Raw genomic sequence first — 26,300 nt, 5'->3', positions numbered from 1 at the left:
ACAAATTGATTAATTACGTTAAAGTTTATGGAATATGTTTTACATATTAATATTACAAAAAAGGTATAAAGTGACCAGTGCAACCTTTACAAACAACTATATCACCTAAATGTATATATTATGTTTAGCATCAGGAAACAGCAAAGCTGAGTATAATTTTTAAAAATTATTATTTAGAATATATTTAGATGTTATTACATTTACACCTCATGTTAAAACTTTGGGACAGATAATCTGGATGTTTGCAGCATATTTAATCTCTCACACTACATAAGTTAACACAGCAATATTAAAATTTCACTATTAGTATAGCAAATCCTTACTGTGACAGTTCTCATACATTTAAGCTTTAACTGAGCTTTTCATATTGCTTTTTATTTGTCATTGCCTTTTTACTCTGCCGCATGCACTGTGCAGAAGATAATAACGGGAACTCTTTATTCATCAGAAGTACAATAGGTTCTAATCTATTAAAGGGTTTTTTTTAATATAAGATTGCTTTCCGGGGAGTTTTTTTCCTCTATTGTGCAAGCGCACCACCTCATTCAGAACCTTTTAAAATGCAGGATCTTCCTAGCTGGAAGGCACCCAGCTTTTACCGTTTGTTCTTTTTATTTTTACCAGAAAACAAGAACCATATCCCAAATTAGCTGCCTCTGTCGTAGGCAGGGGGAGGCGAGGGGGAAGCATGTTAATCCTTAAAATGCCACCCACGACTCTTTATTTTATATACCCCAATGTACAGCTGAATTTAAACTTGCAGGACTGTACTGCTGTCTGTTATTTCCTAATACAGTTATCTCATTATTCTTAATACTTGTCATGTAATGCACACCCACCTAAGGAAATCACGAGCCCACGCCCCCTCCACGGCAAATATGTCTGCATTTCCCAGCGTCACTCCAGACCGTAAGAACGAAGCTGTCCTAGGCCCCACCCCGCTAGAATTACTGTGTAACAACAGTAAGATGATTTCAACGGTTCTCTTTATTCCCGTCTCCTCCCACGACTCACTTGAGAGTTTAGATTAGAAGGCAGAAATGGACCTGCCGACCAATCAAATAGAAGGATTCTATCGGAATTACTTTCTCTCCTTCTGATTGGGCTGTTTGCACAAAGCGACGTGAGAAATTACCTATCCAAGTAAGGAATGCGAAGTCAGTCTTGCGGGGATTGGAACAGCGCTATATTTGAATTGGGAGAGGGAGGGTTTTTTGTTTTTTTTTCCCATTGCCTGTCGCGGTTTTTGTGCATCGGAAGCAATTTATGGCCGCCCTTAACGAGGTCCTGCAGAGTTAAGTCAAAGTGGCAATTGAGGTGGGTAGCGTGAGGAAGTAAGGGGGAGTATCTTACACCCCGAGAAGTAGGAGAAGGCAGTAGCACCATGGATCGGCGTTTCCGGCTTAGCCGCTACCGCTTCGCCTCTGCCATGAGCGGCATTGTGAATAAGGTAAGCACAATGGAGGCTGAGTGCGGAAGAGCCAAGTTTGACCTAGAGGATCGGGAGTTGCATGGGGTCCGAGGCCTTGGGGATGGCTCCCATGCTGGTCTCTTTTCCAGACCGATTTCATGATGACCGCGTCTTCCCCTGTTCCTCCCTCGAGTTATTAATAGCAATAGTATTAGTAACAGCAGCAGTTGTACTTTACCATTATTATATCGTTCTTCCTGCCTAGAGAGGGAACGGGGAGCATTCGGGCTTAGAAGTCTGCCTAGATATTTGATCTCATGGACCAAAACTGAGCAGAAGCAGATGTGCTTTTACTGCAGTTTCTTGAAAATACAGCCATTTGCAGTACATTTCGGGTGTGAGACAGATTAGAGAAAGTAACACGGGTACTTATTTCCTTGGTATCATAGCTTCATCAGATGCAGGAGTATAAATTACTGTATAGCTGCAAGAGAGAATATTGGAAGATTTGTATAGTTAGGCTGTACATAATGCAGACTAGGGCTACTAAATTTGGGAGGGAAAAATGGGGACGATTCCTAGATAGTGACAGAGAGATATAGAAAACCCCAACTGGGGTCATATGGATTTCTGCATCCCAGGTTTGAAAGTCTTCATGTAACCCGCATCACATGAATTTAAGTAACTTGGTTTTCAAATCAGATGTCATTTTCCTGTGGTAAAATCCATCTTTAATAGAGATTCTAATCCCGCTGGGCTACACTGTTTTGAAAAATGTCTATTTTATCTAATAGATCGATTTAGTAGTTAGGAAACTTGTAAAACTGATATAATGTATTCTTAATTTAGTACAACTTACCCTTTGAAGATGATATGGTTGTCTCTATCAAATCACTGACTTATGATACACCTGATGGTAAGATTATTTTATTTAATTTTATTAGTATGTTTTCACTTTACCTTAAAACTATACAAATTTAGAAATATATTGAAACTTATCTAGCAATAGAATGAAAAATCAGCAAGGCTTATTACATTTATTAAGGATTAGTTTTGTAATCCAACACAACATATGTTAATGTGTGCATATACACATACACACACATACATCTTGAAATTACTTTCTAACATACGTGTGTAGTCTGGCTGAATAATCAATTTTATTAGGGAGAAAATAAGTATAGAGCTGCTTCTATTGTTTTATAAAAGAATATCTAGATAGGAAATTGTAATCCAGTACAAATTGAAACAGGAAGGTAAGGAAATCAAAGACAACATTAATATGAATAGGATATCACCATATAATCTTACATTATGAAGCTCTTGCATTGCAGAATCTATACAAACATACAACAGATTGCTATACTTAACTAGATGGAGATAGTATGGCCATCCTTGTCCTCCTACATTTTAGTGGCATTCAATACTGTCAACCATAGTATCTATTTGGACGCCCTGCAAGCGTAGGGAGATGGAGGCACAATGATAGGTGGTTCCAATCCTTAACCGAGCAGGTCCAGAAGGTGGTATTTCAGGGGACAGGTTGGACTCATGGGCACTTTGTTACAGAGTGCCTCAAGGTTTAATCCTTTCCCCTATTTTGTCCCAACATATAACCTGAAGACACTGGGAGAGGTCATCTGCCAATTTGGGTGAAGTATCAATATGCTGATGATACTCAGATATACATCTCCACCCCAGGCCCAATGGGAAATATGGTAGAAGTTGTGATTCAGTGTCAGGAGGATATCAGAATTTGGATGGGGAAAAACAATCATACTCAACCTGAACAAGACAAAATTGCTGTTGATTTCCATCTTTAGTTCTTGATGCGGTTGTGTTTCCTGGAAAGTGCAGGTTCGCAATCTGGTAGTCCTAGACTTGGGACTCTTGCTTGAAGAGCAGGTGGAGACCATAGCTAGGAAGACTTCTGCACAGCTCTCACTGATGCACCAGCTATTGCCTTACCTAGAATAGGATGTACTGAACACACATGCTCATGCCCTTAACATGCCCTCATCTCTTGATTATGTCACTGAAGCTTCCTTTACGCAACGCTGCTCTTGAAGACCAGCTGGACTCTTCAACTCGTCCAGAATACAGCAGCATACCATCTGAGTCTGGCTGGTTTCAGGCAGTCAGACAAATTTAATAAATAAATAAATAAATAAATTTTGGTGGGCTTGGGTTTTTTTCCCTAGTTTCTTTGTTTGGTCTACTTAAATACTGTAAATGACAGCTAAACTTAAATATGCATGTAGAATGAATAGTTAAAATAGGAATTACATAGCAATGGGTATATTACAGAAATTCATTCTCTCTTATTTTCTTTCCTAGCCACAAGAGTAATCTAGGGCCATGGGTAATGTTGGATCAATTGTAGAAGGCAATAGAAAATGTTCATAACTTTACCACTTTGAATATGAGCCTAACTTAGAAACATGGGATCTAGTACCAGACTTCCTGATGACATAAAGTTTACCTGCAGGGAATCTAAAGTTCAATTAATAAATCTTATCTTATCTTGGTCTAAATTCTAATGCCAACTTACAGTTTTCGGGTTCAGATGCAATAAATAATTGAGCTTCTATAACCAAGAGGTTTTCAATAAATGAGTCCCCCCCCCCCAAAAAAGGTGAGAAAGAATGTATGCTGTAGGTCATAATATTCTAATTAAATATTAAGCTAAACTGATATTTCTAAAATAATCCTAAAGCCATGTTTGGCCTCTGTAGAAAAAGGAAAAAGATTGTTTTTGCCCAGTGCAGCAGCAGAATGGCCTGTTTAGGCATGTTCTTGCATCATTTTAGAAAAGATAACTATCTTTGGGCTAATTCTGATAACCATGGATGTTCTGTCCGTCTTATAGAGGGCAAAACAAAGAGTCTTTGTTCACAAAGGCTATATTTTACCTTGGATTTACAAAGGACTAGAACTACCGATGAATCTACAAAATAGGACAATGCTTTTGTTTTTAAGTGATCTGGATCACTGAATGAGGGACTGAGTTTTGAGACACACAGCCCACTGGTGGTGTCAGGAACGTTCCTTTTCCTTGCCTTATCTAATAATTTATTTTTCCTGGAAGAAAAAGTGAAATATCATGTTTCAAGTAAGTGTTGCACTGCTACTTACATTGAATCATGAGGTTTCCATTATTGGACATAACATGCAAAACATGAATAGAGATGGAAAATATATACATGTCCTGTTCATTGTTCCTGTCATTATACAGCTCTTTCTCCTTGTTTACCATGTCTACTGTAATAAAAACTAATTTCCAACTTTCTATCATAGTCTGGAGTAGTCATTCCTTATCCCCAGAACTCAAAGGGTTGGAGTTGAGAAATCTAGCCCCCAGTCCAGATGGGGTCCCTAATTTACCACTTTGCTTTGCAGTAACTGAAATTTATGTAAGATTGCAATCTTAATCAGAAACACATATTCTAACAAATTTATGCATTCTTTTACAATTTATAGGACCAAAGGTTTGGGGAGAAGAACCAAGTGATGAAATTTTAGATATATCTTATGAGGTATTAAAAATTTATGCCTTGTATTCTTAATCTTGTAATTGCCAATATGAAATTATTTTCTAAGTTCTTGGATTTCTGTTTAAAAATCTAAAAACTTGTGTTGGGTGATATGGATGGTGCCTGCTGGTGTAAAGAAAGTTGGTCAAGCTAGTCTATAGGGCTTTCAATCTATTCCTTGAACTTCAGAGGCAAAAGTGAGTTCATAGTTTTATTAGTATTAATTAGTTTTATGTATCTGTCTATGATTATTCTGATTTTGAAGTTATAAACTGTCAGGAGGGGGTATTTTGCAGTGTGCTGGTCTACAGAAAACAAATCATATTTTATTTGATAGTTATAATAATATAGCAAATTTAAATTATTTTAATTCAACCTTTGTTAAATTGGCATTGCATTTTTGTTCTTGTAATCTGAATGATTGTTGTAATTTGAACAATTGTTTCAGCAACTGAACTTTTTAATCAAATTTACCACAAAAGAGCAAGAATTTTCAAATTTTGTCATTTATATGCCTTTCTCTTACTTAGAAAAATAATCTTGTTTATTTCTGAATACAGTTCTGAATACAGTTTTGTCTCCTAATAGTTTTTCTTTGTGTTTGAGCATTGGCAGATGAATGAGAATCATATATATTAAATAAGCTCTGTTTACATCAGTGGTATTATACTGATAGATGATTTCCCAAACATATACACTGGTACCTCTACTTACGAACGCCCCTACTTACGAAATTTTCAAGATACAACCAGCTCTGGCCCCAAAAATTTACCTCTACTTACGAACTTGCCTCTACTTACGAACCGGATCCGCGGCTATTTTCCCTGCTGCCACGCGGTCGAGGCTTCCTGTGGGCGAGATCGTGGTAGCAAGGAGACGTTCGGTGAGGCTTGTGGTGTGTTTTGTGGTGTTTGGAAGGTTTTTGAGGTTTAAAAATAAAATGCATATGTTTCAGAACTGTTTAGCCGTATTTACATTGAACCTTATGGGGAAAATTTACCTCGGGGTGCGACCAAATTTGGAGGGGAGATTAGCCGTATTTACATTGAACCTTATGGGGAAATTTGCCTCGTGGTGTGACCAAATTCGGAGGGTGGAACGGATTAACCATATTTACATTGAACCTTATGGGAAAATTTACCTCGACTTGAGACCAACTCGAGTTGCAACCAGAGTCACAGAACAGATTAAGTTCGTAACTAGAGGTACCACTGTACTTTTAATGGTAATTTACTCTGAGTTGCAATCAAGACAAAATATTCATCAGAAGACAGACCATTGAATGCCTCCTAAGTCTGTGATCCTTTGATTGATTGGCTGTTGCCCTAATGCTCTTATTGATAGAGTTGCCTAGTCCGGAGGAATGTGTTGAGCATGCACAGGGTATCCAAAGCCAGTAGATTGAATGATTTGTAAAATTTCAGAGAAGCAGGTCTCCTTGTTATTTGAATAATAGAATCCTAAAACGCTGTTTGAACTGTAATTCAGAGAAAGAAAGAAAAAATCCCTGCAAACACTAATTTGCTTCCAAATACAAATTCAAAAATACTGTTTAAACAGAGTTTCCAGTTTTCTTTTGGACACAAACTGTTTTACTCTAGTTGTACTGTCCCCAATTCAAACATGTGATTCCAGCAAATGAATGCTTTAGAAGTATAGAAGAGCAAGGTCTGAAGTCTACCTCCAACTTTATATCTTTCTGTGAATTTCTTTTTAAGGCATTCACTACCACTGCAAGCAGATTGTAGCAAACTAAATGTCTTTAGTAATCCTGAAGTTTGTTTAGTTTATATGCAAATAGTAGTTTCAAAACTGTAGTTAAACATTTCTGTAGATTCCCTTCCTTCCTTCTCTGGACTACTGATGCTGGTAAGGTAAGGAAAGGAAAGGAACACAGTCTTTTGAAAGAGGCAGTATGGGAGAAGGAAGATTGGTCCCAAGTGAACAGTGTAACTCAGCAACATTGACTGCTTATGTAATATAGGCTGGCTTAAAAGCCAGCTAATATTAGATTAACTACTATAAGAATATATAGATTGTTACTGAACAGCAAAAGTTTTCAAGCAAAGAATTGTCCTTTCTATTACTGTTATAAAGCAATTTATTAACTGAATAATGTCTTCTTTTAAAACCACAGAATGGTATACAATGCCAAGAAAGCATAGGTAAGAAAGTTTTTTGAAACTTCCATAATATCTCTGTCTTACAGTGTGAAAAAAATTGACCTTTAATTGTAATGCATAAAAGAAAAGCTTGCTTCAAGATTTAGACAATAACTTGGTTAGCAAATGTAGCAGTAAAATTGTGACAAGAGAGAAACCAGAGATAGAATAAAGGAATTTGTATAACTATGTACAAAATGTAATAATTCTTTTTATGCTTATGATACTTATCCTTAATAAGTATAAGTTAATTTTAAGAATGGTCATGTGTAGATTTCACAACATTTACTTTGAAAGCTAGCTATCTATGCAAATCCTTTCATCAGAAGATATTGGTATTTGCTTTTAATGGCCTTGAAAATTCTTGAGATTTGGTTGGTGACAGAAGAAATGTTGCTAAATTAATTGCATAAGAGCTTGAGACTTTCCTGGTGCATACTTCATTGCTTGGTGCCATGTGATCCTGAACTAGTGCTGCTGAACTAGGATTCCTAATTTATTTAATTGCCCATAATAATTGATGGAACCATTCAACCTCTTCTGCTTTGTATATATGTAATCTGGAATTCCTTTATCCAAAGATAAAGCATCAGTAAATTAAGTAACAAAATACAGACCATTGTTCCATATACAGCTAAACTGCACTCTGTGTTGTCCACAACAATTTCTAGGATTTCCCCTTCATTCAGTTACCAGGATGATAGTAACATTACATCAAAATATTGGCACTTTTGGCTATATGTGTAAATCAAAGTCAAATTGCCTTTGAATTGAGCTCATCTGCTAAACTAGAGATAATAATAAATGGAGAGTTTATTTATGTGATATTTTTAAACAGATGTATATGCTGCCCAGTCTTGAATACTTCTAGATTCTTTACCCACGTATAACAATATAACACAGTAATATGATCCAGTCTCCCATTTAAGCTACACAGTCATCACCCTTTTTATACAAAATGTAAGAGGCTTGGATGAACAGGTATATTTTGAACTTAGTTCTAAATGTAAGAAGGAATACTGTATGTTTATGGAGAAAATAAGTATCTGATTTGTATGCATAAACTGGCTTTATGTGCCATTGAAGACGAAATTTTATTTTCAGATGTGCATGTCTAATAAAAATTTATCTTTTTAATTAAGTACAAAAGCAGAACTCTGATTTTGAAGAAGGCTATACTGATGATCAGGTATGATCTGCCAGTAGTTTAGGAGCAGACGTGGAACCCCTTTTCTTCAGCTGCAAGTTTATGCATCTCCTCATCTTCCAGTTGTTCTACTGCCATGCACCATGTTAAAAAAAAAAAAAAAAAAGATTAGCCACTTATTTATTAATTTCCCCCCTTTCTTCACACTCCTACTTTTATTTTAATTGTGATTTTGATAACTAATATACTGGATGACAGGATGATCTTATATTTTTTTCACTGTACCAATTATTGGACAAACCTATTTCTTTTTAATTGTGAATTAAAGAATAATACAATATAATATAATATATAGCTGAGTGATTCTTATCACTTTTTTATCCAAGTATAAGAACATAGCTTATGTGAGAGGCCATTTAGTAAGTTTGTGACCTCATTATGATATGGATTTTATAGCTTTAATGTTTAGCCATTACCACTCTGGCTCTTATTCCCAAGAAGCCTTATTGCATGATATTTCTGTGAATTGCAATATGAAATAGCACAAATAACGTTAGCAGAGTGAGATGGGCAAAACAGCCATGTGGAGTCTTCAGAATCCTCCAGAATAATCCATAGAGGCATTTGATGTGCAAATTAAATATCTTATTGAAGGATCTGCCCAAGCCTATTATGTAAACTTCAGTGTATTTCTATCTGAGGCCTGGAAAACTGTAGATCATTTAGCATATGTGTCCCATTGTGGTGTTGTCCTATGTAAAAGCTGAAGTTAAAGCCCTATAATATTAAGTCAGCAAATTATAATTTTGTTTGATTCATCCTCCCTCCCCACCCCATCATATAATTAGCAGCAATATCACAAATGCAGTAAGTAATTGATACCAGCAGATAGTTATTCTATATATATGGGGAGTATAGAAAGAAATTAAATTGTATATAAGTATTATGGAGCAAAACATGTTAGTCTGTAAGATAGTGAATAATTGATGGATTCAAGTAGCAAAAATATCATCATGTAAATATATAGTATAAGAAAATTCTGAAAAACTATGTTTATGTAATAACTAGTTTCTGTCCTAATTCCTTTGTCACTCAATAGTAAAATTGATTTTGTACACTAATTGAAGTTAATCCAATGTTTCTGATTTTGGATTTTTAAAAAGTCATTTGAGGAAGGCTACTTCACAGACTTATATGAAGAGAGTCAATTCAGTCCAGGTAAGCAAAAACATGCAACTCTAAAAATCACTTTATTTATTTATTTATTTATTTATTTATTTATTTATTTATTTATTTGGCTTGTATGCCACCCATCTCCCCCACAGGTGACTCTGGGCGGCTCACAATAAAAAGAAAAAACACAATTCTCTCCAAGATGGCTAAAAACTATAAATAATTAAAAAACATATTAAATGCCCTTAAAAACCTCCTCTAATTTTGGCCCTATAAAAACCTGTAAGATGCTGGGGGGGGCAACCCATCATCCCACCAGCCATCTCCACAGGTGCGGGCCCCCCTCTGGCCCCCAGGCCTTCTGGCAAAGCCAGGATTTAATACCTTTCCTGAAGGCCGTGAGGGAGGGGGCACACCGGACCTCAGGAGGCAGGATGTTCCATAGGGCAGGCGCTGCAGCAGAAAAGGCTCTCTGCCTAGACCCCACCAATCAGTTTATCTAAACACCCTTCACTATGGATTTAAATGCAAGCTAAGTTAAAGTTATTTTAAAATCTATTTTAAGTTATACTTGATCTACAAAGTCCAAAGATTTGGACAATTCCTATGTATCATACTGAATTTATATTTGACAATACTTTTGCATCATAAACCTAGTCCTGTGAATTAATGAAGCACAGAATTTTAGCTGAAAATGTAATTTTTATTTTTCTTTCAATCAATATTTTTGGCATCTTTTTGTATAAGTGAAATACTCTGGTTGTAGTATCTGGATTGATAATGTGTATTTAAGTCTGTAATTCACGAATCATATGACATGCATATGAAATTACAGCTCCTTATACACTTTTAAATCATTAGCACATGTTATTAATTCATTGCCCATTCTTCAAATAACAACCCAGTTCACAGTATTTGTGTCATTATTTTTTAAAACCTTGGTCTGACGGCTTTCTGTATGACATTCACTCATGGCCCTCCACATGCATTTCTCAGAGAATGACAGTACAACCAGGCAATTTAATTGAAATGTGTCTTATTCTAGTTGCACAATTACTTGTCAGTGAAATGCTTTGAAAGCTCATGATAATCACAGTGCTCGATATATTTTTTCATCTTAGTAGTAATACAATGTTTGGTTTTTTATAGCTACTGAAGAAGAGTAAATTTACCAAAAAAAAAAAGAGTAAATTTTTCTTATATTTGCCCAAAGGAAGATCTGTGTTTTTTAAAAAAACAAATAAAAACAGTCCTATGTGAAAAATTAATAAAACCTTGGTATTAGTTATGCTGACTAAAATATAATTTTTATTTAATTTTGAATTGTAGGTAACAAAAGGAATGCTGAGTTGGCGTCTATTAAATGGCATTTGGCAAATATACACCTCAAGGTAATAATCGTGTAGACAAAAATGGAATTTTACTCACAATATTAGGATATTTGTGTTAGGTATCCTAATACATTGACATGCAGGTAGTCCTCATTTAGTGACCACAATTGGGACTGGCAACTCGGTTGTTAAGCATAGCAGTTGTTAAGTAAAACCATGACTATGCTTACGATCTTACTTCAGCTTTTATTTGCTTTACAGACCTGCAAAGGTCATTAATGCAAAGATTGGTTGCAAAGTTATTATTTCATCCCACTGTAACTGCAAACAGTCACTAAACGTGGCAGTCACTAAACAAGGATTACCTTAAGGGATAGGACAGAATCTGAACTACATACTTTACTAACTGCAAAAAAAAAAAAAAAATGCTGTGAAAAGCTTTCTATATAGTCAGCAAATGTTTGTGGCATTTTATCTACATGGGCAACTGTGCGTTCTATTTTAACTTGCGTTCATATTTCGAATTGTGAAATTGTTGTGGAAGCTCCTGCAAAATCACCATAAAGGGGTGGGAGGCTTTTCCATTAACAAAGTTAGTGCCTTAAGTAACATAGTTACAAATCAGTGATTTTTGAGAATACAACACATTTTACCCCTTCCCTATAGGATATTACATAAAGCTTCTTACCTTTCTTCTTTTTTGCGGACAGATGGACATAGTGCCAAACATTGATTTGGACTATTACTACATAAGGAGAGTAACTATTCACTGTTACTCTCCTTATGTAGGCTTTGAAATTAAAATTATGCTGGAAACTCTTTTGATTTGCAGCATGCCAATTTTATTTTTATGAATTAAACTATTTTCTATTTTAAATATAAAAATTAAAATGGAGCGCTGGAGGGCTGGGCACTGGGGGCGGGGGGCAGCTGGGTATGCTGATGCTCCCAGACAACATTTTTAAGATACAGTCCTAAATACAGTGCTCCAGTACCAAATTATTTACCACAGAAAATATATGACAAACTATGTATTACATTTTAAGATCTTTGTGGTTCCTTTTCAGGACTTATTCTTACTGGGTAATTTTTCCAAAAAGATTGTTTGCATACAACATGTAATCATGATCATTATCATCTAGCAAATAGTTCCCTGTTCTTCTGCAGTATAAGATACTGCCCTAGCCAAAAAAAATGATGTATGAAAGAATAGTTCATCATCCTAAAATGAAGTATTTCTCTAGTTTTTTGCCATTACTTTTGGTATAACTTAGTTGATGAGCCTGTTGGATCAATGTGAAAATTGGTTATTAACTCAAGTCAGTAAATTCATAAAGAATTAGTCCATATCCAATTATCTAGTTCATGTAAACAGCAGGTTTTTATTTTGCTCTGTGTCCTATTTTTATTGAAAGGAGAATATCCCACTTGAATGCAGTTCTGGAACACCTGTGAAGAATAAATGCAAAGTAGAAATGGACATGCTATTGGAAGATTGTGCCAGCTCTGTTCCAACAACATTTACGGTAGTACAGCTGTTAATTAATTCTACTGAAATTCCTTTCGGGTTATAGCTGTATAGTCCATATTTTTTTATCCATGATCTGATTCCTGTCCATGGAATTTCAACATACTGTAAGTTTCTATATATTTTCTGCTGGAGAGGCACTATTGTGCACAATCATTTCTAGCAGATATGTAGATCAGAACTTCTGAAATTAATTGTAAAGGTTTAAAAGATAAATTCATATTCTTGTTTCCATAAGAAATTAATCAACTGGAATAATGAAAGCGACACCAAAATATTCCCGCTTAATCTAGTCCACCAGCATTCTTTTACCATAGTGGGCAACCAGACACCTATGAGAAATTCACAAAAAGGACATGGGTAGAATAGCATCCTCCCACTGCCTCTGATCCTAGAGGAAATACTGTATATATCCATATCTTAACCAGTAGGTGTTAGCTAAATAGATGAATGGGAGAAAATGCTAACTCCAACTTGTTCTCCTGAAAGAACTGTTCCAGCCTATAGGCAAATTGATTGCTCTTTTCTGTCTTATTTTTCCCCCCAGTTCCATGATTACCTTTTTTAAATTGCAATGATGAAAACTTTGCATAGTATTCCATGTGTTACAACACTGTGCAATTAATTCTTTACCTAATCATTCTTAGGTTAGTCCCCTCATATGCATATTTCTGTCCCTGTCCAGTCTTTTTGTCTTAGCATGTTACATGACTTTTGTACTATAATAATCAGCAGCAGTAACAAACATAATGTATATCCCAAAATGTGGTTTATTTATTTACTAACTATATTCTTTGGATATTTTGATTTAGATTACAAGAACAAAACCAAGAAGTATTCATCAGTCCTCTCCTTTGCAGGAAATGGAAAATGAATCTTTAATTGGTGAGCTTTGCAACAGCTTCAAGACGCTTTACTGAAAATAAGGAAATTTTCTTTATTTAAGGAAAATTTTATGGAAAATATTAGATGTCCCAAAGACTTTCAGGTCGTTTGAGTACAAAGCTTATACTTTCTAACTGACTAGCCAAGAACTACATTAATTTGGCTCATAAAAATCCTTGGTATTATGATACTGTGATAGACACACTGCCCAAGTAAGATTATTTTTGAAGGACTGACTGATCTCAGGTGGACATGGGTGTTATATGACAATTCTAGGGAATTTATTTAGGAAAAAAAAAGTCAAATGCACTATTATTTAGTTGTGTGATCTGGATCCAATAAGGAATGCAGTTTAGCTAATTTGAGTTCTATCAATCTGCTCTCTTCCATCTTTGTAAATACAAGATCCTCCTGCAGAAACTGCAACACATCCTCTTCCCCTCCCCCTCTTCTATTTCAGTCTTCTTCAGCTGGTCTGTCTGTACCATCTGAGTAGAAGAAAATGAGCACTCAGCCAAGGGCTGAAATAATTTGTACTAGCTGCCTTACATTGAGAATGCTTTATAATTATTTTGCTTTATATTGAGTAAGTGTGTTGGTCCATCTAGCTTAAACTTTTCTTTACTGAAAGTAGCGAAGACCTCCAGGATTTCAGCTAGAAATCTTTCTTTAGAATCTGTATAATGGAAGTGCCATAAATTGAAATTGGAATCTTCTGATATAGAACTTGTATTTTGTATTCATCAGTGGAACCTACATGCATTCCAGGAGTTACTGATGCTTAAGTACATTACATAATTGGATCTGAAGACTGTGTGTAGGCACACATGCACATGCATGCATTTAATCTGTACCCGTGTTCTGCCCTTTGTACATAGATTCCAGGGGCTAGCTGGGTCCCAGTCCCACTAACACTGGTTAGAGCCGCTATTAAGGCCTATCTCATGGCAGTAAGGGCGGTGAAATGCCATTATTTCTCGCTCTTACATCTGCAGAGTGTCGCCCGTTAGCCCTGTTCCAGGTCACCCAGTCCATCCTGGGTAAGGAGGACCATCTACAGGGCCAGGCAGAGGAATTTGCTGAACGCTTGACAGATAAAATCATTCGGATCCATTCCCAGTTGGAGGCTAAGCATGATGCAGGTCTGGTGGAGATGCCCAGCAAGTTGACTTACCCGATTATCTGGGAACTGTTTGATCATGTTAGACCTGAGGAAGTGGACAGGGTCCTCGGGGCTGCTAGTGCAGCCACCTATGCATTGGATCCTTGTCCCTCCTGGTTGGTTAAAGCCACCAGGGAGATGACATTAGGGTGGGTTCTAGTGGTGGTCAATTCATCCTTGCAGGAGGGGGTGTTCCTGACACCTTTTAAAGAAGCCCTGGTCAGCTGCCGCCTCAAGAAACCATCGCTGGATTCCACCCTTTTGGACAATTTTCGTCCAGTTTCCCACCTTCCCTTTTTTGGTAAGGTTGTAGAAAAGGTGGTCGCGCTACAGCTTCAGGGGACGCTGGAAGAAACAGATTATCTGGAGCCCATTCAGTCAGGTTTCAGGCCCAGTTATGGGATAGAAACAGCATTGGTCTCTTTTAGATGATCTCTGGCGAGAGCAGGATGAAAGTAGTGCATCCATCTTGGTGGCTTTCAGTACCATCAACCATGGTATCCTTTTGGGTCAGCTGCGGGAGTTGGGGCTGGGAATCACAGTTTTGTACTGGTTCAGCTCTTTCCTCCAAGGCTGACACCAATCAGTGCTGATAGAGAGTGAGAGATCCAGCCTGCAGCCCCTACTTTGTGGGGTGCCTCTGGGTTCAGTGCTCTCGCCACTCCTGTTTAACATCTACATGAAACCGTTGGGTGAGATCATCCGGCATCACAGGATGAGGTATCATCAGTATACTGATGATACTCAACTATATATCTTCATCCCAGGTGACCTAAATGAAGCTGTGGCTACCCTTTCACAGTGCCTGAGGCTATAGGGGCCTGGATGGGGGGCAACAGGCTTCAACTGAACCCTGGTAAGATGGAGTGGCTGTGGGTATGGGGAGCCTCAAGATCTAGGAACTTATCATCTTTAGTTCTAGGTGGGGTTGCACTACACAAGACAGACAGACTGCCTAATCTAGGGATCCTTCTAGACCCATGACTCCTGTTTGAAGAGCAGGTGGCAGTCGTGGCTAGGAGGGCCTTCATGCAACTTTGTGTTGTGCGTCAGTTACACCCCTTCCTGGATCATGAGGCTCTCCATGCAGTCACTCATGCCCTGGTCACCTCCTATTTGGATTACTGCAATGCACTCTATATAGGGCTACCCTTGATGAGTATTCAGAAGCTACAGCTGGCGCAAAATGCAGCAGCATGGAGTTTTGAACACCCCTAGGGTGGCACATATAACATCTCTGTTATGCAAGCTGCATTGATTGCTGGTTTGCTTCTGGGTCCAATTCAAGGTGTTGGTTATCATCTTTAAAGCCCTTCATGGCACAGGACCAGGTTATCTGAGGAGCCATCTTGCTCCTGTTATATCTGCCTGCACCACTCAGTCTGGCAGAAGGAGCATGTTCCGGAACCCAGCAGTCAAGGAATTCTGGCTGGCGGGGTCTAGGAAGAGGGCCTTTTCTGCCATGGCCCCCACTCTGTGGAACAGTTTGCCACCCGAGGTGCAGGCTGCCCCCACTCTCCTGGCCTTCCAAAAAGGTGTAAAAACATGGCTACGCCACATGGCCTGGGGGCCTGATGGGGGCTCACATTGCTGTAACTGGCTAGTGAGATGATTGATACTGCTCCCCCCATCATCTTGAATTGTATACTGGCTTTTATAGAATTGTTATTTGTGTTTTTAATTGGGGATGTTTATATTTTTATTGTTTTTATTGTCTTGGATTTTAATTGTACACCGCCCAGAGTCATCCTCTGGGGGAGATGGGTGGCATATAAAATTAATTAATTAATTTAATTAATTAATATGTTATTCTTAACAGCCAGTGTTTGAATAGCTGGCCCTTAAAATTTATTTTAAGAAGTAATATTGTTAGCTGCAGACAGCTGTTATAGTGATAGCACTCAAGATAATTTAAAACGATTGTGCTTAGAGCCACATATTAATAAATCTGTACTTAACAACACACTCAAAGATTTCTGTGGACAGATTAATAGGGTTACAAGTGTTGAATGTTCTCAATCAACTGAATACTACTTTATTTCACAGGAATATTTTCTAGTCCTGCATCATAAAGTAATTTGCTCTCTTTTCTCGGTAGCATTACATGATTATATTTTACAGTTTGATATACCATAGTTAAGCTTAGTTTAGATAGAAAAGTCTACATTTTCATATACCCTTTTGCCTATGTAATTTATAAAATAGCTTTGGATAAGTCACAGTTTAACTGAATTTATTTCTGAAGATACGAATAATTTTTAACATGTCTTTGTATTCTATAAATCATTAGATAGTTAGATAATTAATATGCTTATTTGAAGTCAAACGAATCAGTAAAAACAGCCTGATTTAAGAATTATGAGTACATGAAGCTATCTTATGTTTCAACATAATTCAAGACAGTTTTGGATTTGTGTTTTCAGTAACCCTGTAGAGATGCCCGTAGAACTGATGAAATGAAGAGGGTGCTATCCATTATAATATACAGCCATATAATATCTATATTATGGGTACAGCTGAAATCACTAGTTTTGAATTAGTTTTATTGTTGTCTTTTATTATTATGTTGTAATGTTATTTTATGTTTTGTGCACTTGTGGCTTAAATTCACGGCCTACCTAGTTCCTTCAGTTGACCGAGGGTATGTGTGTGTGTGAGAGAGAGACAGAAGCTGAGTCTGGAAAATAATTATTCTCTCTCTGAGGGAGTCAGGAACATTACAACATAATAATAAAAGACAACAATAAAACTCATTCAAAACTAGTGATTTCAGCTGTACCCATAATATAGATATTATATGGTTGTATATTATAATGGATAGCACCTTCTTCATTTCATCAGTACTACAGGCATCTCTACAGGCTTACTGAAGAGCGATCCTTAAGAAGAGTGAGTTCCTCTTTGTACACAAATCATCCAGCTCTGGATGTTCCTTTAAATTGTGAATCAGCCCCTGAAGGAGCAGGTCCATTATGTGGGAATACTCCTGGATTCACACCTGACCCCTGTCTGGATCAGGAGCCTTGGCAATAGTATTTTATGGCTTTATCACCTTTAGACTAGAGTACTATAATCTGCATTTTTCATGAAGCTCTATTTGAAGACTACTTGGAAACTGCTGCTGTTATACAATCCAGCATCCTGCATTCTGGAGGGTGAAAGCCATCACAGTCACATAATACCTGTATTGTGGGTGCGATATTGGCTACTGGTAGGTTCTTGGGTACAATTCAAATCACTAGTTTTGAAGAGTATTATTGTTGTGTTTTATAATTGTGTTGCAATGTTATTTTATGTTTTGTGGTTTTATCTATTGTACAGTATAACAGGGCCATTCTTTTTTACCACAGTATACAAGTAAAATAAATAACTAGCACTGCAGTGAATTAAAAAGTAGGGTATGCCAGGAATTATTTTAATGAATCAAGCTATAGAGTGACATTGATAACAGATCAAAGAGATTTTAGAAGATCTTAAATATATTCATTAAGTAATGTAAACAATATTAAGTACTACTTTTTTTTTGTACCTTTGTTGTATTAGATCTAATAGGATATGATGTGGCCCAGAAGAAGCAGCTGTCATCTGTATCACTGAGATCTCCAGAACCATCCAATTCTGCTATTTCACATTCAGTGCATGGGACAATTGTGCCTAAAAATCAGTCCCTTTGTGTTAATGAAACTGGCCACAGTAGTTTTTTGGAAATGTATGAATCTGCAGATGAAAACTGTTCATGGAATAATGTCACAATAGCAGACTTGTATCCAGGAATGGTGAAGACTCTTAGCAGACTGTTCCATAAAGTATCCCACACAGCCTCTTCCAACTTATTAATCAAGCGGTACAAATATGGATATTGGCATTCTAAAAAACTGAAATTTAATACCAATACAGATAGAACAAGAAAGTCCAGAGTACTAAAACTGAAGCCTGGCTTCATTACCAAAAATGATGAGAAGAAGCACAAATTATCTATAGGAAATCATGGCCACAACAGCCCTTTTTACAATTCAAAGCATCAGATACAATGCTCAGAAAAAAGTATTTCCAGAATAGAATCTAGTGTATCTCAAAAATCAGACAGAATGGAAATAGACTGTTCTGGTATTGTAGAAGATTATTTGTACAGTGAAAGAATTGGAAAGAGTGTTACAGAGGCAACTGTTTTTCCTAGAACTCTTTATACAGAAAAAACATTTTTGGTCAAAAGTACAGCTTGTTTCCCTTCATCTTTAGACAGTCTAAAAAAGAATCAAAATTTGGAAGAGTGTTCCCGTACAATTTGCACTGTAGATTCAGACACAACTTTTAATCCAATAGCAGAAGGTAACACTGGGGGACTGAGCACCCTGGCCTTTAAAACTACTTCATGTTTAAGTTTGTCCTTGAATAACAATACCAACTCTGTTTTGCAAAGTATCAAGTCTCCAGTGAAAACTTCTGATGGACTACAGAGAAATCATGAAATTAAAACTTTCGCTGCAACTGTTTCATTACCACGAAGTCATTCTTTTTCATCGTTTCATGTTAACCAAAGTCCCATCTCTGTTAATCAGAAATACGAAGATGCATTTGAAAAAATATATAAGGAATTGTGCTCTCCAAAACAGCAGAAACCATTTAAGTTTTCAGATATATACACAAGCCCTAGAAACTCCGCAGAAGTACACATTTCTGGTTTAAATAATTTGTCCTCAAACTTCCATAAAAAAACCAATAATAGGATTGAAGATATATACCAGAAATTATGTTCTGAAGGGTTTCCCAAAATTCCAACATTTCTAAGAGCAGCAAACTTAAAAAAATATGAAGGAATGCAAATATCTGAAACTGTAAATGCCCTTGTTAATTCTCCAGTAAGAACTCTACCTGCTGTTCCCAGAATTAAAAGAGTGGCACATTTCTGCAATGAAGATTCTCAGTCTTCACCTTTAAAAAGGTTAAAAAACAAATCTGGTAATTCTTATACAGTATGTCAGAAACGACCTTGCTGGAAAAGCATTAGAAGCGATGCAACTTTCACGTTGCATTCACCTGTTAAAAACAGTTGGGCATCAAATATGGTAAGTGAAGTATAATCTATAATGCCCTCAGACCTAAAAAAAACTATTTTAAAGTACCAAATCCTTTAAAAGTGTTCATTTATGGACATTTCTGAAATACATGAACCTACTTATCAGGGCACAGTCCTATATATATCTAGATAAAAATCTCATTGAATTTAGCACAGTTTTTAAGATTGCATGGGATTGGGCTAAAAGACTTACTAGTTGGTACGGCACTATGTGGTTCTCCCCATCTCTACTTTTCTAATGTATGAATTAGACTGGAAGAATGCTAGCATTTGTTTATATTAAAACTTTCTATCTAAGTAGTAGATTTAACATAATGTGTGGTAGATGAAAGGTAAAATAATGTTTGATCCAAATCTGCTGCAAAAAAAATAAGTTGATACTTGGAAACTATAATGTGATGCAGAATGGGAAAAAAGTATGGTAGAAGCTTGTTACTAAATTACATTTAACTCCTGGACATCATTAATCCAGGTTAATGATGTAGTTTAACCGATCTTAAACTCTTTAATTTACAGAATTATGGATTTTCTGTTTCTTCAGACCATAGTTTTCTGGCCACTTCAATTGCTGATATGGAAGGTTGGTTTCAAAGATTAAATGAAATCTATGAAGCAATGTATTGTTATTTGGTCAAGTTAGGCAATTAATCAGTTACTCCAAGAAACACCCAAATGTCAGTTACTAGATCAACTCTACCTTTTTTTAATCCTTTATGTTGGATATAAAAGAATATAGTTTAGGCAATACATTAAACAAATAATGGACAGTACCAGCAGATGCTGTCAGAATAGCACAAATTCATGAATTCAGGCTTTTCGTGATATACCAACAGGTTTGTTTCTTGTTTTGTCTTAACCTGAAAACCCGAAAACTTAATCAGAATATTAGATCAGAGGTTTTGGTTGTTTTTGTTTGTTTTGTTTGTTTTTATCAATTCTGAATATTCATGTGTCCACTGACTGACATATCAGTCTGCATTTGCTTTTGTTTTTCCAACTTACCCTGATACTCACATTTATGTATACGGTTTTTGAGTTGTGAATTGTCTTGTTACATTTGGAACAGGGTGTCAGAAAGTAAATGTAACAGTATGTGTATTACTTAGTCTGGGAAGTATGAATTAGGATGGCCTCTTTAAAAATATGAATGAAACTAATTTTTTTCCTATCACTCAGTTGAAATTAGTTTACCCTGGTTTATAAGAAACTCACAGATTCATCTTTCTTTATTCAACCTGCTAAAAGGATAGAATTTATACTTTTCATATTTTTGTCCTCAGTGATTTTTTTTCCTTCTTGAAATAATTTGCAGCCAAAATATTTAAAGGGACACTTTTTTAATCCATATCTAACTTTTTCACAGAATCCAGGATTGCAGATATGAATGAAAATATTCCCAAGTATTTGCAGAGTTGTGAGTTTCCAAGAAAATCACAAAATTATATACCAAAGTAAGCAATATTTGGATTCCTTTTCACTATTCCATCTGTTTATCTGTCAAATGTATGTGACCACTCATCTCACCCAAAGTGATAACAATTCCTTTGTTATATTTCTTTGCAAATGCATAGAGAGGAGGAAGCAAAATGTTCAGGTATCCCTACTGGCTACACTTTAGGTGAGATCGATAACCTTTCTATTGCCATGGATCACATCAAATATTTTGGGGTCAGAGAATCAAAGGCCCTAGTGAGCAGGAGAGGTAGCCATACCAAATGAGTGGGTCAGGATATGTTCCTTGTTTTTCAACTATGATGAGTTTTACTGTACAGTTGCATTTAGTTTTGTGTCTACCTCACAACAGTGGAAAAGTGCATCATCAGTTTTTGGCAACAGTGGTTAGAAAGGTTCGACAAAGCCCCAACGAAGGGGTTCAGGATTTGCATGTAGCTTTGAGGCTACAGTTTGCTCATCTGTGACCCAAGACATTTTTTATAGAATTACAAAACATTTTCTTGCACTAAGACATTTAAGAAGAAAAAAGAATATAAGATAAGACACAGAAGATCATCTGTTCTATATTCCTTTCTGCATAATATTCCAATGGCAGGGAACTCAGGGGAAGGGGGTAGTTACCATGTATGATCACAGATAAATAAAAGTGAGGTCCAGTCAAAGCAACATTATTTATCTCTGTGTGTTCCTGTTTCTCACTGGATTTATTTATTCACTGTGCACTGAGATGGGTGCTTCCTTTCTCAATACATGGAGATGAATTTGCATTGCTAGATCACTTATGGAAAAATGATAAGATTGTGGGCATACCATAGTGGGAAGAGGAGACAGGCATTAATGGGCAAAGATTACCCACCATTAGAGTTGGTCATTATTTTCTTTTAGAGTTCAAGCAAAGAAATTAAGGTGGATAGTGAATAGGTGAAAGAGTGAATAGGTGAAAGAGACTGTTTTACTTTACTGCAAAACAGCCATTTCTTTGTATAAATTAATAGAAATGATTATTTGAAACAATATGGTTTCCTCAAATGGTCAACCCATTTTTCCTAGTTAGGGAATCTTATAGTTCTCATCCCAATTGACTGGCAGTCATTCTGAAGAGTGTAAATAGGAGTTTTTCTCAGCCATGTCTGTACAAGCTAGAATCTTCTGCATGAAAAGCAAATGCTTTACTATGGAGCTGTGGCCTTCCTAGAAAATTTTTAATGTGGGAAAAAACAGATACATGGAAAAAGACTAAAATATGAAGTTATTTAACCTTAGTCCAAATAAACTAATTCACAAAAATAAAGAAAATAATGTTACACCAAGTTAAGTTATGTTGGGTGAATTGGCTACACCAGGTAACAGCAGGTAGATTTGTCTAAAGATAGTGTTTGAATGCAGTGAGCATCACTTACATTAAGTTAATGTTCTGTTCATTGGATGTTCAGGGTTGTTTTAAAAAACACCAATGCTGATGTACAAAACTTTATTTTTTTATTTTTTTTATTTTTATATATATATATTTATTCAGCTTTCTCAGTAATGCACTTGTGTGCATATTTTCCAAATAAACAGTTTCATATGAAAATTTTGAGCTAAGAGTGATAGATACTAGCAGACATCATACATTCTGCTGTCAGTGCTGAGGTAGAATTTATATTGGTTGAGTGTGGCATTTCATTAACAGAAATCAATTATGAGTTTCTTTTACATCATGCATTGCTGATATCATCAGCTCTACAATTCAGAGTTAGTAAAAACCAAAAATTCTTTTGCTCTGTTGTACATGTTAGAATATTCTAGAGTTAAAATTATTGCTGAAATAATCTTAGCTTCAAGATTAGTAGCTTAATATTATGCTTTGATGGGCTTTATGATACTTTTTATATGATATGTAATGCATGAGTTTCTTTGAAATGCATCAGATAGTCATTAGTGTATTAATTATGTATGGACATTTTTTTCCCCCTAGTAAAAAAGACATTGCCAATATACCTGTGCTGGAGGGTCTTTTGCTCCAGTTTTTCTGGCATTTGTTTCATACTGATCAAGTCTTCTTTCTTTCCTAGAGTTTCCAGAAAGCTGAGCTATAATGATGGGAGAGTCAGAAGCAAAGAACTCCTACAGAAAGATTATGAGGAACCATTTCTGGAAGGATATGGAGAGGAAAATAATGTTTTTTAAGAAAACATATATTTTTATTCAAGGGTTTCTGAGCAGAACATAGATTCAGTGGAATATTCCTGAACTAAAGCAGGGAAAAACATTACCAGTTCTTTGACCTTCCAACTCATCAGCTCTAGCACAGAGTGGTGGACATAAAAGCTGCAGAAAGCTGCAGAGAACAGGGAGAGAGAACAAACTCTACTGATATGGCTCAATATCCAGCTCCATGCAGTTATTCTCTGCCATTTGAGGACTGCACGTCCTTCAAAGAATTGAATGGAGACTATATTTCTAAAATTCAACAGTTCAGCTAATCAGTCTTTTTCCTTCTTGATGGTTTATTTAGCTTAAGTGATTATTATAGGAAACATCTTTTGTGGCCCTTAATTTGTTTGATCTGCATCTCTAAAAAGAAGTTATTTATATAGTTTTTGTGGGGGTTGGGGGGCAATTAATATATAAATGCATATTTTAATACACTGTTTTTACTGCATTTAACTTACTGTTCAATAAGCTCATGCTTTAGGAAACAGATCTTTATTTCACTGCTAAATAGTAGATTTGAAAATACCCTTTTTCTGTATTTTGATTTTATTTTAAATGTATTTAGTATTTGGCTCATATATCTTTGTCTAATAAACATTTTAATATGTTTGTATTTAGGATAAATGAGTTTGCTAGAAGTCTGCTACTAGAATATGTAAGGCTTCTAATTTCACCTAGGATAAGTGCTTATTTTTGTTTGTTTGTTTATCAAATTTCTAGGCCACCCAACTTCAAGCAACTATGGAAGGCTTGACTTATGGAAAAACTATAAATCAAAAATAAAATCGTAGATAGTGTCAACTGGAGGGAGCAGCAAACAAACTGTCCCCTACTAGCAGCTGTTCTCAGTCAGCAGATATGGAACCAAGAGGGAAGACTTAATTCCACCTATTCTACTAGAAGGCTGTCTTGTGGAAGAAAGTCACTCCAATCTTATTTTTTACTTTCTGAGTGGTTTTTATGCCTGCTCCATTTTGGGAACCAAGGGAAAAAGGAAGGAAAGAGGGAGAGGAAGGATGAAAAGAAGCTGTACTGGCGGGGAAGGGCTAGCAGCCAACATGCTGTAGTGATAAGGCTCTGGGCTCTTAAATGGGCAAGGAGCATCATTTTCAGCCATGTTCACATGTACCAGTTCCTTAGGGATTCATTCTGTCACCTCTAGTATTCACTGTTTGTGTTCAGATTAACATTGGAATCACAGTCTTAATGACCACCCTCCTTTGAACCCATTGGATGGATTCACAATAACATTCCCATCCAGAAGACAGCCTTCTTGGTAGCACAAATCTGACTTGAACACTTCAGGCGAAAGGGGTGCTTCCAGTTATTGGGCGAATCTGTGTATGTTCCACCAGGGCAAGGTAGATCTAGGGCTAGATCCTTGCTTCATGGTTCAAATTCCATCAGAGACTGAGCTTCCCTCTTCTGCCCAGACCCAATTCTCTGCAGAAAATACACTTGTCTTAAGCTGGGACTGCTCAGGTTTCTGAAATCTACCTCAGATATTCATTAGAAAGGACTGATAGTCTCTTACAAAGCATGAAATCAATTGTTTGCATTTGCAGATGGGTTGAAGAATTCATTGTCTTGTGTAATGGCCACACAGTACACAATGTGTACTATGACTATGCTGATGGCTTTAGTGGCAGGAGTTATTACTAGGAGACATTTGTAGCATGACTACCAAAGCATAGCCAACTAATTTTATAAAACATAAAATAGATAATTGAGCAACTTCATATACAGAATTGGTCACACTGGGCTGTAGTGAAAGTTACTGACCCACCATGGAAATACTACTGTAATATAACTTTCCTGTTGTCAGCAACCAAAAATGGTAGTTGGGCTTACCATGAAGTAACTTTCTGGTTATCAGAAATTGTCCTTATTGTTCCATCCTATTTAGAAATGGAAGAGGATTAAGAGGGATAGCCAAGTGACCAAGGGTTAAAATGTTTACTACATTATGTTGTTATATATTGTTCTTCCATTTTTCATACATCTTGCCAAGTGCAATTTTTGTCATTACTGTGGAATATAGAATAAAAGTTGAGTTACTCTCAGCTTAAGTCAGTGCATACAACTGAAGTGGTTTTCTCTGTGGAACAGAGAGTCGTCTTAAGACCTACCTTCTAGCTAGGTGGGGGTTTTTGGGGGGGTCATCTTCCAGTGACTAGAAAGGTCCTCCAAAGTAAGTCTACTTCTAACTTTTTTTTTTCTTTAATTTTCTGAATATTTCTAGCAACAAGATTGTACATGGGAGGGAACTATTGGATCAGATAATTATCTAGAAGTATGTCTTCTATCCAAGAACTTTATCTAAGACAATAATTCACTTTGAAAAGAGATGGGGGGGGGGAACAAGGGTGCCTTAAATTGGACTCTACAGACAAAATTTTAAGGAATATGGATAAGGGAAAGAGGAACTTTTGTTACATAAATTGAAGGATTTCATGAAACAGTGACTTTCATGCTTTATAAAGAATTAAATACATTACACCATAAAATGTTAAATATCAGTATTTGGGGCAGCATTGTATATGTGTTGTTAATTTAAATGCAACTGCAAATTTCTACTAAGGATTAACTTTTGGTTTTCAACTTGCTTTAATTCTAAGAATGTGATTTTTCACTTACATAATTATTCCTCTTCAAAATTTATTTATTGGCTTTCAAGGCTGCCTGACTCAGAAAAGACTGAGCAGCTTCCATATTTAAAGAAATACATAATTTAAAAAGGAGTATGACCACTTGAACAATGCCACATAAATAACATCCAACACCAACATTTCCCAGGGCTTCCACGCACACCCTAACTTCAGGCCTTGGGAACACAACCAGGTCTTACAGTAAGAGATTTCTGGAACATTTAAAGGGTGGGAAACATGCATCTTAAGGGAGGTGCTTTTCTAGACTACAGAGGTATGACAGGGCATGCTTCCTTTGTTCCATAAGATTACAACATTTAATTAAACACCCCCAGAGGATCCCAACTCTGCCCAATCAGACTGCACAGGCAGAAACAATTGGAGAATTCAGAATAAAATAATGCTGGTTCACAGTTTTATGACATCAAGTTCAGTTTTATTCTGAACTTCTTACAGAAACATGGTTGGCAGCACATTGCTTTTGCAGACAAAGATTTTCTAGATCATCTTGCATATACGCATTAGCATTTGTGTAGTTCTAGGAGTCAAGCATAACATAATTATTAAAAAATAAATGGTTAGGGGAATGATT

General features: G+C 36.3%; 1 protein-coding gene across 1 annotated transcript; it reads left to right on the top strand.

Annotated features, from left to right (window-relative positions):
• Positions 1-1,205: 1,205 nt before the first annotated feature.
• Positions 1,206-25,141, top strand: HJURP (Holliday junction recognition protein). Its single transcript, XM_088144499.1, has 13 exons — positions 1,206-1,450; positions 2,261-2,327; positions 4,892-4,947; positions 7,082-7,109; positions 8,249-8,295; positions 9,417-9,471; positions 10,756-10,817; positions 12,173-12,283; positions 13,098-13,170; positions 17,876-19,398; positions 19,926-19,989; positions 20,773-20,860; positions 22,919-25,141. Exons 1-13 carry the CDS (start codon positions 1,385-1,387, stop codon positions 23,031-23,033), a joined length of 2,355 nt encoding a protein of 784 aa, XP_088000625.1. The 5' UTR covers positions 1,206-1,384; the 3' UTR covers positions 23,034-25,141.
• The last annotated feature ends 1,159 nt before the right edge of the window (positions 25,142-26,300 follow it).

Source organism: Python bivittatus, unplaced genomic scaffold (assembly GCF_059951505.1).
Source record: "Python bivittatus isolate LINGU-HERP-01145 unplaced genomic scaffold, Pbiv_v1 ctg000350_np1212, whole genome shotgun sequence".
Classification (NCBI taxonomy): Eukaryota; Metazoa; Chordata; class Lepidosauria; order Squamata; family Pythonidae; genus Python; species Python bivittatus.
Note: the sequence above shows the minus strand (reverse complement) of the source record. Positions and strands in the feature narration are given on the sequence as shown.

Bases quoted from the DNA above. Each gene is read 5' to 3' on its own strand.
- HJURP (XM_088144499.1), top strand. From the start codon at position 1,385: ATGGATCGGCGTTTCCGGCTTAGCCGCTACCGCTTCGCCTCTGCCATG. The intron at 8,296-9,416 runs GTATGATCTGCC...ATTTTTAAAAAG, and splicing joins AAGGCTATACTGATGATCAG to TCATTTGAGGAAGGCTACTT. The intron at 20,861-22,918 runs GTAAGCAATATT...TTTCTTTCCTAG, and splicing joins TCACAAAATTATATACCAAA to AGTTTCCAGAAAGCTGAGCT.